At 42.5% G+C, this 14,758-nt stretch overlaps 1 protein-coding gene across 13 annotated transcripts in view; it reads left to right on the top strand.

Annotated features, from left to right (window-relative positions):
- LOC118019798 (mediator of RNA polymerase II transcription subunit 18) overlaps positions 1-14,758 on the top strand; it is a 141,226-nt gene that overhangs the window by 27,556 nt on the left and 98,912 nt on the right. For 2 of the 13 annotated variants that reach the window (XM_035019332.1, XM_035019330.1), the window contains exon 1: positions 8,669-8,759. The exons of 7 other annotated variants lie outside the window; for them this stretch is intronic. Coding sequence is in view for 1 of the 6 variants with exons in the window: in XM_035019325.1 (XP_034875216.1) it covers positions 13,367-13,414 (48 nt within the window). In the remaining 5 variants the exon portion in view is untranslated. Of the gene's footprint in view, positions 1-8,668; positions 8,760-13,153; positions 13,415-14,758 lie in introns of those variants that run through there. 4 more of the 13 variants (XM_035019334.1, XM_035019331.1, XM_035019335.1 and 1 more) reach the window with 4 other exon arrangements.

Raw genomic sequence — 14,758 nt, 5'->3', positions numbered from 1 at the left:
CTTGCAGCCTTAAACTACACTAGTCCTCACAATAAAGTCCAAATCCTTAAAGTGCCAACTAGAATGTTAACTTCTTCCCACCTTCCCCTTGCTTACTGTGCTCCAGCCAGTGGGCTTTCCTGACGTTTCCTGGAGGCACTAATGTCCCTGATTCAACACCTTTGGACATGGCAATCCCTCTGCTTGGAGCATTGTCCCCTCTCTCTTTATCAGGCTAACCTCTATTTAATCTTAATGTCCCAGCTTTTAATATCACTTCTTCAGGGAACATTATTTGGCTCCTTTGGAAGAAATTAGGTTTCCCTGTTATATGCCCTCTTCCTTGTAGATCTGGTATAATATATTGTCAAACCTTCACATTTTAAGAAAAGTTAAGAATCAGGCCTTAAATGTGGAATTTCGGTTTTTAATGCTAGAAAGTAATTTAAAAATTATAAAACACTGAGGGCCAAACCAAAATATCTGTCGGTTAGTGACTGCCTGTGGCCTGCCTATTTGCAACCTGAGCTGTTCAACCTTTGCCTATACTTGGTAACTATTCCTGTGTTAATCATCACTGCATTGTCACTCCATTTAATGGTCCGCTCTATGCCAGGCACTGTGATTGGTGCTTCATATAGATGATTTCATGTAATACCCAAAACCACCTGTGAGGTTAAGTAAGGTTCAGAGAGGTGAGAACACTTACCCAAGGTCACAGGCCAGAAGTGGTAGAGCCAGATGCTAAAGGTCTTTCCACTGTGCTATTGTGTGTCAAGGTACTATTTGTCAGTTTAGAATGGGAGAAGCTTCTGAAGCTCTGCCTAACAACAACTATTGATATTTGTTTTGTGCTCACTCTGTGCCAGCCATTGTGCTAAGTGGTTTACATGATCTGATTCAATTTTCACAACATCTATACAGAAGAGCTATCTATTATCATCACCATTTTATAATGAGAAAACTGAGGTATAGAGAGGTATTTGATTGACCCAACGTAAAGCCAGTCTTACCACAGTCCCCACTCTTAGGAACTATAGTCTATCACCAGTTTGGGTTTGTGGCAGAGTAGTGGGCTTTAGGGGAGAGGGAGAAATTTATATCACTCTTTCTCCAATCCAGAGCCCCACAGAGAACTCAATTGAGAGAGGAATCCTCCTAGGTTATTTCCAGGAACCAGCTGTTGAGAGATGTGGCCTGCAGGTGGCAGCAACATTAACAGTCTCTAAACTGCGAGGTTCAAAGCTACAGCGAGGAAGCTTTAGACAGGCAGAGTTACTCATTTGAATATTGTTCTCTGATTGGTCCAATTCATTTTTCCTAGTTAACTGGACTTGGTTCTCAGCCCCGTCAAAACGGCCAGGTCTGTAAGAGCCGTTCACATCTGTGAAAGAGAGAGCTCTCACAAGTTGAAACTGTGGTGATGTCATCCAGTCCAACCACCATCACCGTGATTTTAAACTGTGATAGGTAGAACCATGTTTCAGTGATTCCCCAACACTTTTTGAGATCTTAGGGTTGTTTTTTTTTAATTTATTTATTTGATGGGGGGAGAGCATGAGTGGAGGGGCAAAGGGAGAGGGAGAAGCAGGCTCCCCGCTGAGCGGGGAGCCCGAACGGTGCTCCATCCCAGGACTCAGGGATCATGACCTGAGCTGAAGGTAAATGCTTAACCGACTGAGCCACCCAGCCGCCCGGATCTTAGGGGTGTTTTTTTTTTTAAGATTGATTTATTGGGGCGCCTGGGTGGCTCAGTTGGTTAAGCGACTGCCTTCGGCTCAGGTCATGATCCTGGAGTCCCGGGATCGAGTCCCACATCGGGCTCCCTGCTCGGCGGGGAGTCTGCTTCTCCCTCTGACCCTCCTCCCTCTCATGCTCTCTGTCTCTCATTCTCTCTGTCTCAAATAAATAAATAAAATCTTTAAATAAAAAAAAAGATTTATTTATTTGAGAGAGTGTGTGGATGCGGGAGGGGCTGAGGGAGAGGGAGAGAGAATCTCAAGCAGACTCCCTCTGAGTGTGGAGCCCAGCACAGGGCTAGATGCCACGACCCTGAGATCAGGACCAGAGCTGAAATCAAGAGCTGGATGCTCAACCAACTGAGCCAGCCAGGTGCCCCAAGATCTTAGCTTTAAAAAAAAATTATCTTTTTTTTACGGTAGAGTCTACATTTAAGGAAAAATTCAATAGCCTGAAAGGGTATACAGTGTGAAATTAGTTTCTCTATCACATACTATTCAATTGCACTATTTTCCCACCACAGAGGAAAGCTTGTGTATTCTTCCAGGTATAGACTATGGATATAAAAGTATTTATTTATACATATCCTTTAAAATAAATGATAACCTAAAACTATTAACTTTTTTTTTTAAGATTTATTTATTTATTTGACAGAGAGAAAGAGCACAAGCAGGGGAAGCAGTAGGCAGGGGGAGAAGGAGAAGCAGGCTTCCTGCTGAGCAGGGAGCCCAATGTGGGGCTCAATGTGGGGCTTGATCCTAGGACCCTGGGACCATGACCTAAGCCGAAGGCACACGCTTAACTGACTGAGCCACCCAGGTGCCCCTGGAAGCTAACTTTTCCAGAAGAAAATTTAGGGGGAAACTTCTGTGATCTTGGGCTAGGCAAAGATTTCTTAGGTATGATATAATTCACAAGAAGAAAAAAAAATGGATGAATTAGACAATCAAAATTTTAAAATTCTGCTCTGTGAGAGATACTGTTAAGAGAATGAAAAGACAAACCACTGACTGGAAGAACACTGACAAATCACATATCTGATAAAGGTTTAGTGCCTAGAATATATAAAGAACTCTCACAATTCAACAACCCAGTAAAAAAATTGGCACAAGGCTAGTATAGATACTTCACTAAAGAATATATAGAGATAGGGGTACCTGGGTGGCTCAGTCAGTTAAGCGTCCAACTATTGATGTCAGCTCAGGTCATGGGATTGAGCCCCCTATCAGGCTCTATGCTCAGCACAGAGTCTGCTTATCCCTCTCTCTTTGGTCTGACCCCTGGCCCCACAACCCTCCACTCCCCACCTGACCCCCCCAAAAAAGGAATATATACAGATGGCAAATCAGCATATAAAAAGAGGCTGAATATCATTAGTTTAATTAGAGAAATGCAGATTTCACTGAGATACCACTACAAACATTTGGAATAGCTAAAAACAATTCTTTAAAAACTGACAATACCAAATACCGATAAGCACACAGAGCAACTGGAATTCATTCTTGCTGGTGGAAATGCAAAATGGTGCAGACATTTTGGAAAAGAGTTTGGGTTTGTTGGTTTTTTTTTTTGGTTTTTGGTTTTTAGTAATGTTGGATTTACACTTACAACTCAGCAAGCCCAATCCTAGCTATTTACCCAATAGAAATAAAAACTTATGTTTACACAAAATCTGTACATGAATGTTTGTAGTTTTATTTACAATTGACAAAAACTGGAAAACAATTTCAATGTCCTAAAACTGGTAAATGCAGACACAAACTATGGTATGTCAATACAATGGGATACTATTCAGCAATAGAAGGGAACAAATTACTCATACATGAAACAACACAAATCAACCCCATATGCATTATCTGATTGAAAGCAACCAGACTCAAAAAGCTACATATTGTTTTATTCCACTTATATGACTTTATGAAAAAGGCTAAATTATAAGAACAGGAAACAGATCAGGGGTGATGACAGTTCTTATCTAGATTATGGTGGTGGTTACACAGGTATATGCATTTGACTCAGAACTGAACACCAAAAAGAATGAAATTTACTAATGTGAAGAAAAAAAAACAAAACAAAACACAGGGGTGCCTGGCTGGCTCAGTTGGTGGAGCATGCAACTCTTGATCTCAGGCCCCATGCTGGGGGTAGAGCTTACTTAAAACAAATAAGCAAACAAACAAAAAAACAACCAATACTTCTCTTCCTCCTTCCCCACCAAAGCCATTGATTTCAGGATGGCATAACAGCAGTTGTTGAAATAATAAGTTATTGTTTTTCCTTACAAAAAAAAAAGGGGGGTAGAATATTTTGCATACTGCTCTGCTCCATGTTTTTCTTAAATAGAGAACTATTTCAAGCATATAGAAAAATAGAGAGGTTTATATAACAAACACCCAAGTACCCTCACCCACTTTGTCAAATCTTAATGTTTTGCCTTTTTTTCTTAAAACCTTTTTCAAGAAATAAAATATCAGGGATGCTTTAAGCCCCAATATATCCCTTCTTTCACCCATTTCTTTCCTCCCTCCTCAAGAAGTAATCACTTGCCTGAATATTTTATTTCCATACATGATTTTATATTTTTATTACGTATAGATAAATCCTTAAATAGTATATAGTGTTGTTTGGCATGTTTTTAAATTTTATATACATGGTATTGGGCTGTGTATAACCTACAACTTGGTTATTTTCCCTCAACATTTTCTTTTCTTTCTTTTTTTTTTTTTTAAGATTTTATTTATTTGACAGAGAGAGAGGGAGAGAGCACAAGCAGGGGGAGAGGCAGGCAGAGGGAGAGGGAGAAGCAGGTTCCCAGCTGAGCAGAGAGCCCGATGCGGGGTTCAACCCCAAGGCCCCAGGATTATGACCTGAGCCGAAGGCAGACGCTTAACCAATTGAGCCACCCAAGTGCCCCCCTCAACATTTTCTTTTATCCACATCAATCCCTGTAGCTTTAACTGATTCACTGTAACTGCTTTGTGCTATTCCAAATTAAGAATACATCACAGTTGATTTGCCCATTCTCCAGTAGATGCATATTTAGCTTGTCTCTAGTTTTTTGTTTGTTTGAGATTTCAAACAGTACTACAATGAACATCCTTGCACCTGCAGCCTGTGTCCATGTTCATTGTTGAAACCTTGGAGACCTAATAAAAATAGAAAGAGAAAAACTAATATTACTTATAACAGTTATTGTTTACTGGGTACTTAATGTATATCAGGTACAGTGCTGGCCACTTTATGTATGTTACTTTATTTAATTATCACACCAACCTGTATAATAGGTACTATTGTGTTTATCGTTGTACAATGAGGGAACTGAATCTTAACCAGTTTAAATAACTTGGGCAGTGGCACACAGATTGGGAGTGGCAGAACATTTTTTTATTGCCAGAGCCCATGCTCTTAACATTATGCACCAGTAGTGCCCATGAGCCCCAAATCCAGAAATATTAATGGTTAGCAATAGTGTTTACTTTCTTTTCCTTTTTTTTTTTTTTAAGTAGGCTCCTCACCCAACATGGAACCCAGCACGGGGCCCGAACTCACCACCCAGAGATCAAGACCCAGACACTGAACTGACTGAACCGCCCAGGTGCCCCTAGTGTTTACTGTTAGTTGGTTTCTCAGACGACAAAGATTTGGCCCAGGCCACTTCCCATTTAAAAAATTATGTTGGGAGTATAATATACATGCAGAAAAGTATATATAGCCCAATTAATGAATTTTTACAAATTGAAGAAACCCATGGAACAAGCACCCAGATCCAGATCAAAAAACCATCTTACCAGCATCCAGAAACCTCCTCTCACCTTCTTCCAGACACTGCTCTTCCTCCCTGAAGGGTAGCTGCTATCCTGACTTTCAACAGAATATTTTTGCCTATTTTTTATTTTATATATGTGAAATCATACAGTATATACTCCTTTGGTCTGGCTTCTTTCATTTAATATCATCTATGAGAATCATCTATATGGTTGAGTATAGTGTATTATAGGACACAAAAGGCATATGGGCAACATAACATTTTGCAAAGAGTTATGAGTACTACTGAGTCTTTTTGCCAGCCATTACCTTGAAGACAGGGTGATAAATTGGATCTAATATAGAACATGGACAAATCTGAGCATTGCAAGGGATGGTCTGGCACCTCTGTTGCCTTACCACATCCTCTCAGACTTCCTTTAGATTCTAGCTGAAGCTGCAGAAAACAGTTTAGTGAGGCCTTCAATTCTTCTTGCATTTTTCTGCATTCTGTCCTGGAACTTTTCTGAAACCAGGATACAGGACACTGGTAGAACCCTGTTCAGAATGCAAGAGGAGTTGATGTCCCCCTGGGGTAATCCTAATTAATGGGGGATGGAAGCCAATGGATAAATGCTTCTCAGAGCAGTCCTTGGGTGACCATGCTGAGAGGCATTCTAGACAATCCTCAGATGGTTTTTGTAGGTTCTACCCCAAGGTGCCCACAGCAGTGCTCACTTGGTAATGCACCCTTGTGTTGGCTCATTCTTTCCTGTTTTACTCCAGGCTCTCACATTAAATTCCTGGGACCACCTTCCAAATAAATTACCTGCAACTAATACTTGTCTCTGGTTCTGCTTTCTGGGGGGAACCCTAATTAAGGCATATGTAAAATAGCTAGATGCTCAAGAAAAAGTAGGAGTCTTATTATTACTGCTATTACAACTACTGTTACCACCATCATTAGTTACCTGGAATTTCATAATTGCCATCCGTATCCACCCCCTTCCCCATGGATGGTATTGAAATTCCACAATTAGAGCTTCAATGGCAATAATTTGTTTTTTTCCTAAGGGTACTGGGAAGCCACTGATTTTCTTTCTTTCTTTAAAAGAGTTTTTTGACTATACTATTTTTCAGGTTTAGTGAAGTATAATTGATGAGCAATAAATTGCACGTATTTAAAGTGTGCAGTTTGATGAGTTTTGATATATTTAAAACTCATCATACAGTCTTGAAACCATAACCATGATCAAGATAATTAATATACCCTTCACCCCCAAAAAGTTTTCTTTTTTAATCTTTTTTTTTTAAGATTTTATTTATTTATTTGACAGAGATGCAGCGAGAGAGGGAACACAAGCAAGGGGAGTGGGAGAGAGAGAAGCAGGCTTCCTGCGGAGCAGGGAGCCCAATGTGGGGCTCGATCACAGGACCCTGGGATCATGACCTGAGCCGAAGGCAGACGCTTCACGAATGAGCCACCCAGGCTCCCCCAAAAAAGTTTTCTTATGCCCTTTATAATCTCTGCCTGCCATACCTCTGCCTTCTTGGGTCCCCAGGCAACTGCTGATCTGCTTTCTGTCACTACAATTTGCTTTTCCTAGGATTTTATACAAATGGAGTCATACAGAATATACTCCTTTATGTCCGGCTTCTTTCACTCAGCATAATTATTAAGATTCATCATGTTGTTGTGTGTATCAATAGTTCCTTTTTATTATTGATGAATATTCCATTGTATAAATATCCATTCACCTTTTGAAGGACATTTGAGTTGTTTCCAGTATTTAGCTATTACAAATAAAGTCGCTATGAACATTCATGTTCAAGTCTTTATGTAGATGTATGCTTTGAGTTTTTCTTGGGTAAATACCTACAGTGTAATGGTTGGACCATATGGTAGGTGTATATCTAATTTTTAAAGAAACTGCAATACTGTTTTCCAAAGTGGTTGTATCGTTTTACAATGCCACCAACAGTGAATGAGAATTCTTGTTCTACATTCCTGTTAACACTTGATCACTTGGTATTACAAGTCATGGTGTGTAGATTATCTCATTGTGGTTTTAATTTGCATTTCCCTAACATCTTTCATGTGTTTATTTGCCATATGTTTATCTTCTTTGGTAAAGTGTCTGTTCAAATCATTTTTTAGACTGGCTTCTTTGTCTTAATGGGTTGAAATCATTCTAGATATTAGTCCTTTGTTGCATGTAGGTTTTGTTGCGATTTCATTCCAGTGTGTGACTTGCCTTTTCATTTTTTTTTTTTTTTTAAGATTTTATTTGTTAGAGCTAGCACAAGCGGGGAGCGGCAGGCAGAGGGAGAAGCAGGCTCCCCGCTGAGCAAGGAGCCTGATGGGGGGCTTTTCATTTTTATAACAGTGTCTTTAAGAGCAAAATTTTTAATTTTGATGACTTAAAATTTATCTTTTTTTTCTTTTATGGATTATGTGTTTGCAGGTCACATAGATTTTTTTTCCTGTTTTCCTCTAGAAGTTTTGCAGCTTTAGGTTATACACTTAGGTCTAATTTGGGCTGTGACACAATGGGGTTGGCATTTAGCAAGATCCTCTGGTGCAGCAAGGAAGGTGTTTGGAGGAAGACAGCCCTGAGGCCTGAAACTAGTGAGACTTGAAGAGACGACTGACGGTGGCTTCCTCTAACGGTAGTGGAGAAAATGGAACTTGAGATACATGTAATGTAGAATGACTGAAGGAGGTGTCAAGAATGATTCCTGGGTTTCTTCCTTATGCACAAATTGAGGATAACTGACTTCTAAGTTTTTGTACTTCAAACTGGCCCTCAATAGTTTTCTTCTTTTGCAGAAATTATAAATGAAATTTGACCAGACAGGGACTGGACACAGTTATCTAAAACACGCTTGCATCAGCTCCTTCCTTAGGCACTGCCTGCCGCCGAGTACTCAGTTCTATCCTCCCAAGTCCAAAGACCTTTGCCCTCTCGGTATCGGGAAAGGTGCCCAAGTCCTACCCGCAGGGCGCCGGCAGCGGGTGGCGCATGCCCAAAGAGGCCGTGTAGAGCTAGCTGACAGCCGGGAGAGCGGAGGACTATAGGGGGTCCCGCCATTTTGTCCGGCCCGCGACGCAGCTGGCCCTTGCTGAAGACTACAAGTCCCGTGAGCCCCCGCGGCGGCACTTCCTACCCTCACTGTCCGGCCCGCTCCCCCTCCCGGGGCCGAAGGCTCTGGCTGCAGCCAGGCGGCCAGCGGGCCAGGTAGGATTTCCGGGGGAAACTACTGTGGAGTCTGAGGCGGCGGCGGCGGCCACCCGGGTGAGCTCGAGGAACAAGGGAAAGTGAGCGGGAAGTGCGGGGGGTCTGGCTGCGAGCGCCTCTTAGGCTCCGGCTGCGTTCCTGGCTCCGCGAGGAGGTCGCGGTCCGGGCTGGGGTAACGGCCGGAGCTGCGGTGGGGTCGGGCCAGGGCGGGGCGGGTTGGGCCGTGGCCGCCGCCTCCTTCTCCGCCCTCCCACAACGGTCCCGCCGTGGTTTCTCCGCCTGTAGTGCGTCCCGCGCTGGCTGGCCCTCTCCGCCCCCCTCGACTTGGCGGGGCCCTTTTGTCTGGGCTGCCCCTTTGTGCCCGTGCGTGAAGTCGCCTCCTCCGGGGAGCCCGCCGGGCCGTCCCTGATGGGGACGGGTCTCTGGGGATCCGGTTACGGTAACCGGATCAGGTCAAAGTCCATTTTTCAACTCCCCTGCGTCCTCCATCGAACCTCGGCATCCCGGCTGGGCCGAGCGGAGGCTCGGAGCCAGGCAGTGGCAGACGGAGTTTCTGTTGAAAACCCTTGAGGTTATTGTCTAACCGAAACGTCAGCCCCGCGCGGCTTCGGGGCACGAGTCTCCAGGCGTTTTTCTTGGTAGGGGGATGGGCCTGTGGAAAAGAAGTGAGCTCCCTCCCCGGGTAACTGGGAAGGGACCGAATTTGCTGCCGTGTCTGTATAGGTTGCAGCTGTGATCAGGGAACCAAAGAACCAGTGCGGTTGAGGTTCACACACTTCTTGAATCTCGGAGGAGAGAAGGTGATTTATAGGGCACGGAGCAGTCTTCATTCATTGCATGCAGAGGAAAGCTGCAGGACTTCGTCCAGCCACCCAGTTCCTTGCCCCTCGGACCCGCCAGTCCTTTTATTTCTTCTGCTCGAAACAAAAAGTTGGAAGAAAATGTCCATTAACAGAAGGATCCGCCTTATAGGGAAACCAGAAACCTAGTTGCTTCTAGAAAGCAACAAAGAGACTAGTTTACCAAGTAATGGGAATGAAGCCAGTTTGAAGGAGGAGAGATAGTAGTAGATCCTTATTGAAACCGGTGAAGTGTGTGGATTTAACAAAATTTTGTTAGATAGTGGTAACTTTATGTTCCATTGGACGACTGCATTGCTAGATTCAGCATAAAGCAAAGCTTTCTGAACGCCAGTGTGGACACTCCTTTTGAAAAATAATTAGTATTTCAAGTGCCTGAAATGAGGACAACCAGGACCCCTTTACATGAATCAGGGCAGGTTATTAACGTTATATAGGTTAAATTCCCTCCCTAGTCAAGTTGTCGAATAAAATAAAGCCTATTGTATGTACTGTATTATGTTGGTATCTCATAATGGAAGTGATATACCCTGGGAATCCCAAATTGTGTTGGTAATATTGTACAGGGATGGAGGTCTTTAATGCAGTTTTTCTTCAGTTTTTAATCCAGCAGTGAGTAAGGGATTGGTTGTTTTCCTGGCTGTGTTTTGAAGAAGCATCCACAGAATTGCTCTAGAAGCTTTAAAAATAATCTAAAAACAGTAGTTGCTAATGACTGGCTGCTTTTTTGTTCAAACATGACATTGCTATTAGTGTTATTTTTTGAAAACAGCTCATCATATATATTATGTAATTTCTCACTACAGTTCTGTGAGGTGGTGTTTCTCATTTTGTAGCTGATAAATGTTAAATTCACAGCCTCTAAAATGTTAAGTGACTTGCCCAAGGTCACACAATTAACCTAGATAGGACATAGTAAACTATACTCCAGGCGAGTGCTCTTTTCATTACTTCATACCTATTGAGTTACTCATCACACCACCACCACCAACAGTTTATGATTTATTGAAATTTAAATATTGGAGAAAAATAATGGAAATACTTTCTAATCAGAGCAAAGTGATTTATAAGGAACAGGAGTTTCTAGAACATAAACAGTGTCATACTACACCATAAATCATATTTAATGTTGGTCCCATCACCTTGTTTGATGGTATGTTTGATGGTGATTGCCTTGTGCTTCAGACCAGTGGCAATTTTATGGAGCCCTGGGAGTGGAATAGTGGTGAGTAATAGGCTGTGGTTTTGTCTAATCATGACTAAAAAGTTTTGACTAATCTCTGCTTAAAGGTTTTTAAACAAATATGTTGGAGAACATCAATACAGCAGTTTTGGCTGCTGGAACTAACATTGAAGAAATAACTGAAAGTGAGATACTTTTCTAGCCAGTGTCAAGACTCAAGAAAATGCTTTTCGTAAAAACTAATTTTAATCAGCTTCAAACCTGCAGTTAAATCTTGGCTATATGTCAGTACATGCCATGAATGTGACATCAGAAATAGAAACTTACTTCACCTCCTTTACTTAAATTCTTCTTAGGTAAAATGCATAACATGCCAATGGAATTGAGTCAATACAATTGGTCTAGTCTTTCTAACTAGTAGAAGCCTGTTTTAAATCTCTTATTAAGCCATCACGATGGGAAGGAACTGTGAGTTTTGCTGTTGGTCTGCTTTATTTTGGAATCAATTCATCCATTCATTCAATCAACGTATAATTATTGAAAGCCTGTTGTGTTCTAGACACTGGAATCAGATTCCTTGAAATGCAGGAATCAGACCCTGAGGACAAGGCAGTGAAAACAAAAGTCTTCCTTCTTGGGGCTTACCGACTGATTAGGGGTGGTGGTGGTTGGGGGGAGTCAGACAGTAAATAAGTACTAAATAAAATCCTCTCTCATGTGCAACCTTGAGCAGTGACCTCTTTGAAGGTTAGTTTTCTCATCTTTAACACGGGGATAATCATTCCTGCTCAATCTGTGGAATTATTTTGGAATTATTTCCAGGAGTAGGGTATTTGGTCATATTATACCCTTTAGAAAAGGAAAAGGAGCATTGGAAGAAGATCGTTTATAAAGAAAGAGACAAAGAGAACGGGTAGATTCTCTGGCCTAAGAGAGTGTGATGTCTCCTTGTAAGACATTCTGTGACTGATAATCACGTCTTCACATGGGCCACCATAACCTTTTATGCACTAATCAAATAAGCCCCTTAAGTTTGTTCTGTATTGTCACAGTTAAAGGTTTTAATGGCAAGGACTGTGTCCTAGTCTGTATCCTTACTGCTTACTGCATAGGTCCAGGTATTTGGTTGGAATTTTATAAATGTTTGTTGAATGAGTAACAAAAGTGGGCAGGAGCAGTTGTGGAGAATACCAGAACACAAATGCAGTGCCATAAATGGTTCTTTTATTCAGCCGATTTTTGTTTTGCCCATTGTGTGCTAGGATCTGGATTATGTTCTGGAGGTACAAAGATGTTAAGGTATTGAGCCTCTGCCTTGAAAAGCTTACAACATTCCAACCTCTTACTGTGGTAAGTGTTCAGTAGAGCTGTGTTACAATCTAGGAGAGGGACAGAGTGATTCTGTTTTGGTAGACTGTGAAGGAAGGCATTACAGACGAAGTGATTTTGGAGCTTGTTCTTTTTTTTTTTTTTTTAAGATTTTTTATTTATTTATTTGAAAGAGAATGAGAGAGAGAGAGAGAGAGAGCACATGAGAGGGGGGAGGGTCAGAGGGAGAAGCAGACTCCCCACTGAGCAGGGAGCCCAATGCGGAACTCTATCCCGGGACTCCAGGAACATGACCTGAGCCGAAGGCAGTTGCTTAACCAGTTGAGCCACCGAGGTGCCCCTTGGAGCTTGTTCTTGAAGGATGAATAAAAATTCACCCAGTAGAACTGTTACTATTAAGGTTATTCCATCCTGACTCCCCCAGCCACCACCGCCCCTGATCAGCCAGAGGAAGCAGTTTGGCATAGGAATGGATGTGCAAAAGTGTAAGGTGTGTGTCTGGGAAAGAGTGAGGAGTGTGTTATAGCTAAGAGGGTTTTGCAGTTGGTTTTTAACATTTTTCAGTTCAGATGCCCCCTCTTGGAAATTTGAAAAGAGCAATGGATTTTCACCCAGACAACTGCACATACGCAAACATGCATATAATTTTAGAAGGTTATAGAATACTTAGGGGGTCTCTAGACCCCTGGGGTTGAGTAGTTGAAGAATACAGTGGCTGGTGAAAGGAAAGGTTGAGGCCAGGTGCTGAGAAGGATTCAAAATGCTTTGCTAAGGAGTTCAGGCTTTATGATTAGGGAATTGTTAAATCATCAAAGGTTTTTAGAGCAGGTACTTGACATAATGTGATCTGTTTTTTTTTTGTTTTGTTTTGTTTTTTTAATTTTTTTTTAAGATTTTATTTATTTATTTGACAGACACAGCGAGAGAGGGAACACAAGCAGGGTGAGGGGCAGAGGGAGAAGCAGGCTTCCCTCCGAGCAGGGAGCCCGATGCGGGGCTCGATCCCAGGACCCTGGGATCATGACCTGAGCTGAAGGCAGTCGCTTAACCGACTGAGCCACCCAGGCGCCCCAATGTGATCTGTTTTGAAAGATAATTGCTTGCTGTCTTTAGGATAGATTAGAGCGTTTAGGAGAGATAACTTAGAGTTAAGTGTTAGAAGAGTTGGATTTTGAGGGCCTTTTTGTTTGATTTGATTTTAAAAGATGGGAGAGATTTGACATGTTGGAAGGTGAAGGAAAAGGAGCCAGCAGAGAGGCAGATTTTGAAGATCGGCACAAGAGAAAAGGGAGATGATAAAGAAGTCCTGGAAGGAGATAAAATCGAAAGCTCATGGAGAGGTGAGCCTTGAAAGGGAAACATGAAGAAAGGATGGAGGGAGATGTGTTTGGAAGTGATGGAGATGGGAACTGAAATTGGAGTAGTCACCAGCCGCTTACCCTGTACACTGATCTAGGTTTTTTTTTAAAGATTCTATTTATTTGAGAGAGAGAGAATGAGAGAGAGCATGAGAAGGAGGAAGGTCAGAGGGAGAAGCAGACTCCCCGCCGAGCAGGGAGCCCGACGCGGGACTCGATCCCCGGTCTCCAGGATCATGACCCGAGCCGAAGGCAGTTGCTTAACCAACTGAGCCACCCAGGCGCCCTAGGTTTGTTTTTTTTTTAAGTAAGCTCTATACCCAGTTTGGGGCTCAAACGCATGACCCCAAGATCAAGAATCGCATACTTCACAGACTGAGCCAGCCAGGCACTCTAGATACTTTTTTTTTTTTTTTAAGATTTTATTTATTTATTTGACACAGAGAGAGAGAGAGACAGCGAGAGAGGGAACACAAGCAGGGGGAGCGGCAGGCAGTGGGAGAAGCAGGCTTCCCGCTGAGCAGAGAGCCCGATGTGGGACTCCATCCCAGGACCCTGGGATCATGACCTGAGCCAAAGGCAGACGCTTAACCGACTGAGCTACCCAGGCGTCCCCACCCTAGATACTTTTATATGTGTAAAAGTTCTGTGGAGTGGATGGGCATTGCCATTTGACAGTTGAAGAAATTATGGCTCAGAGACATTAACTTCACATATAAGTAATGGAAGAGATCTGGAATCCAGATACATTTTGACTGCAAAGCTCAGGATCACAATTTCTGCCTTATAAGGTTTGTTAATGTCTAATGACCTCTTATTTATCTTCCTTTAAGAAGGAAGGGGTTAAGTTATCTGCGGAATGATAAAAGGCTAGATAGAGTGTTTTGGAATAGCAGTCGTGGAAAAGGTAAGGGAGCCAACCAAAGATGAGGGAGAGGGCTACCAGATAGCAGTTAAGGCCAGCTGAGGTCAGACATGAATTTTCCACTAGTCCACGCATTCTGTCTCCTACATTCTCAGCAAAGCAGCATCTCTTGAATACTGTCGATATGGGCCTTAGAAGAAAACACACTATATTGTCATAAAAGGCTTTGGTGCCGGGGCGCCTGGATGGCTCAGTTGGTTAAGCGACTGCCTTCAACTCAGGTCATGATCTCAGGGTCCTGGGATCGAGCCCCGCATCGGGCTCCCTGCTCGGCGGGAAGCCTGCTTCTCCCTCTCCCACTCCCCCTGCTTGTGTTCCCTCTCTCGCTGTCTCTCTCTGTCAAACAAATAAATAAAATCTTTAAAAAATAAAAATAATAAAAGGCTTTGGTGCCGCCATCT

Source organism: Mirounga leonina, unplaced genomic scaffold, assembly GCF_011800145.1.
Source record: "Mirounga leonina isolate KUSES-001 unplaced genomic scaffold, KU_Mleo_1.0 Mir_173, whole genome shotgun sequence".
In the NCBI taxonomy this organism is placed as follows: Eukaryota; Metazoa; Chordata; class Mammalia; order Carnivora; family Phocidae; genus Mirounga; species Mirounga leonina.
This window is presented reverse-complemented; position numbering and strand designations above follow the sequence as displayed.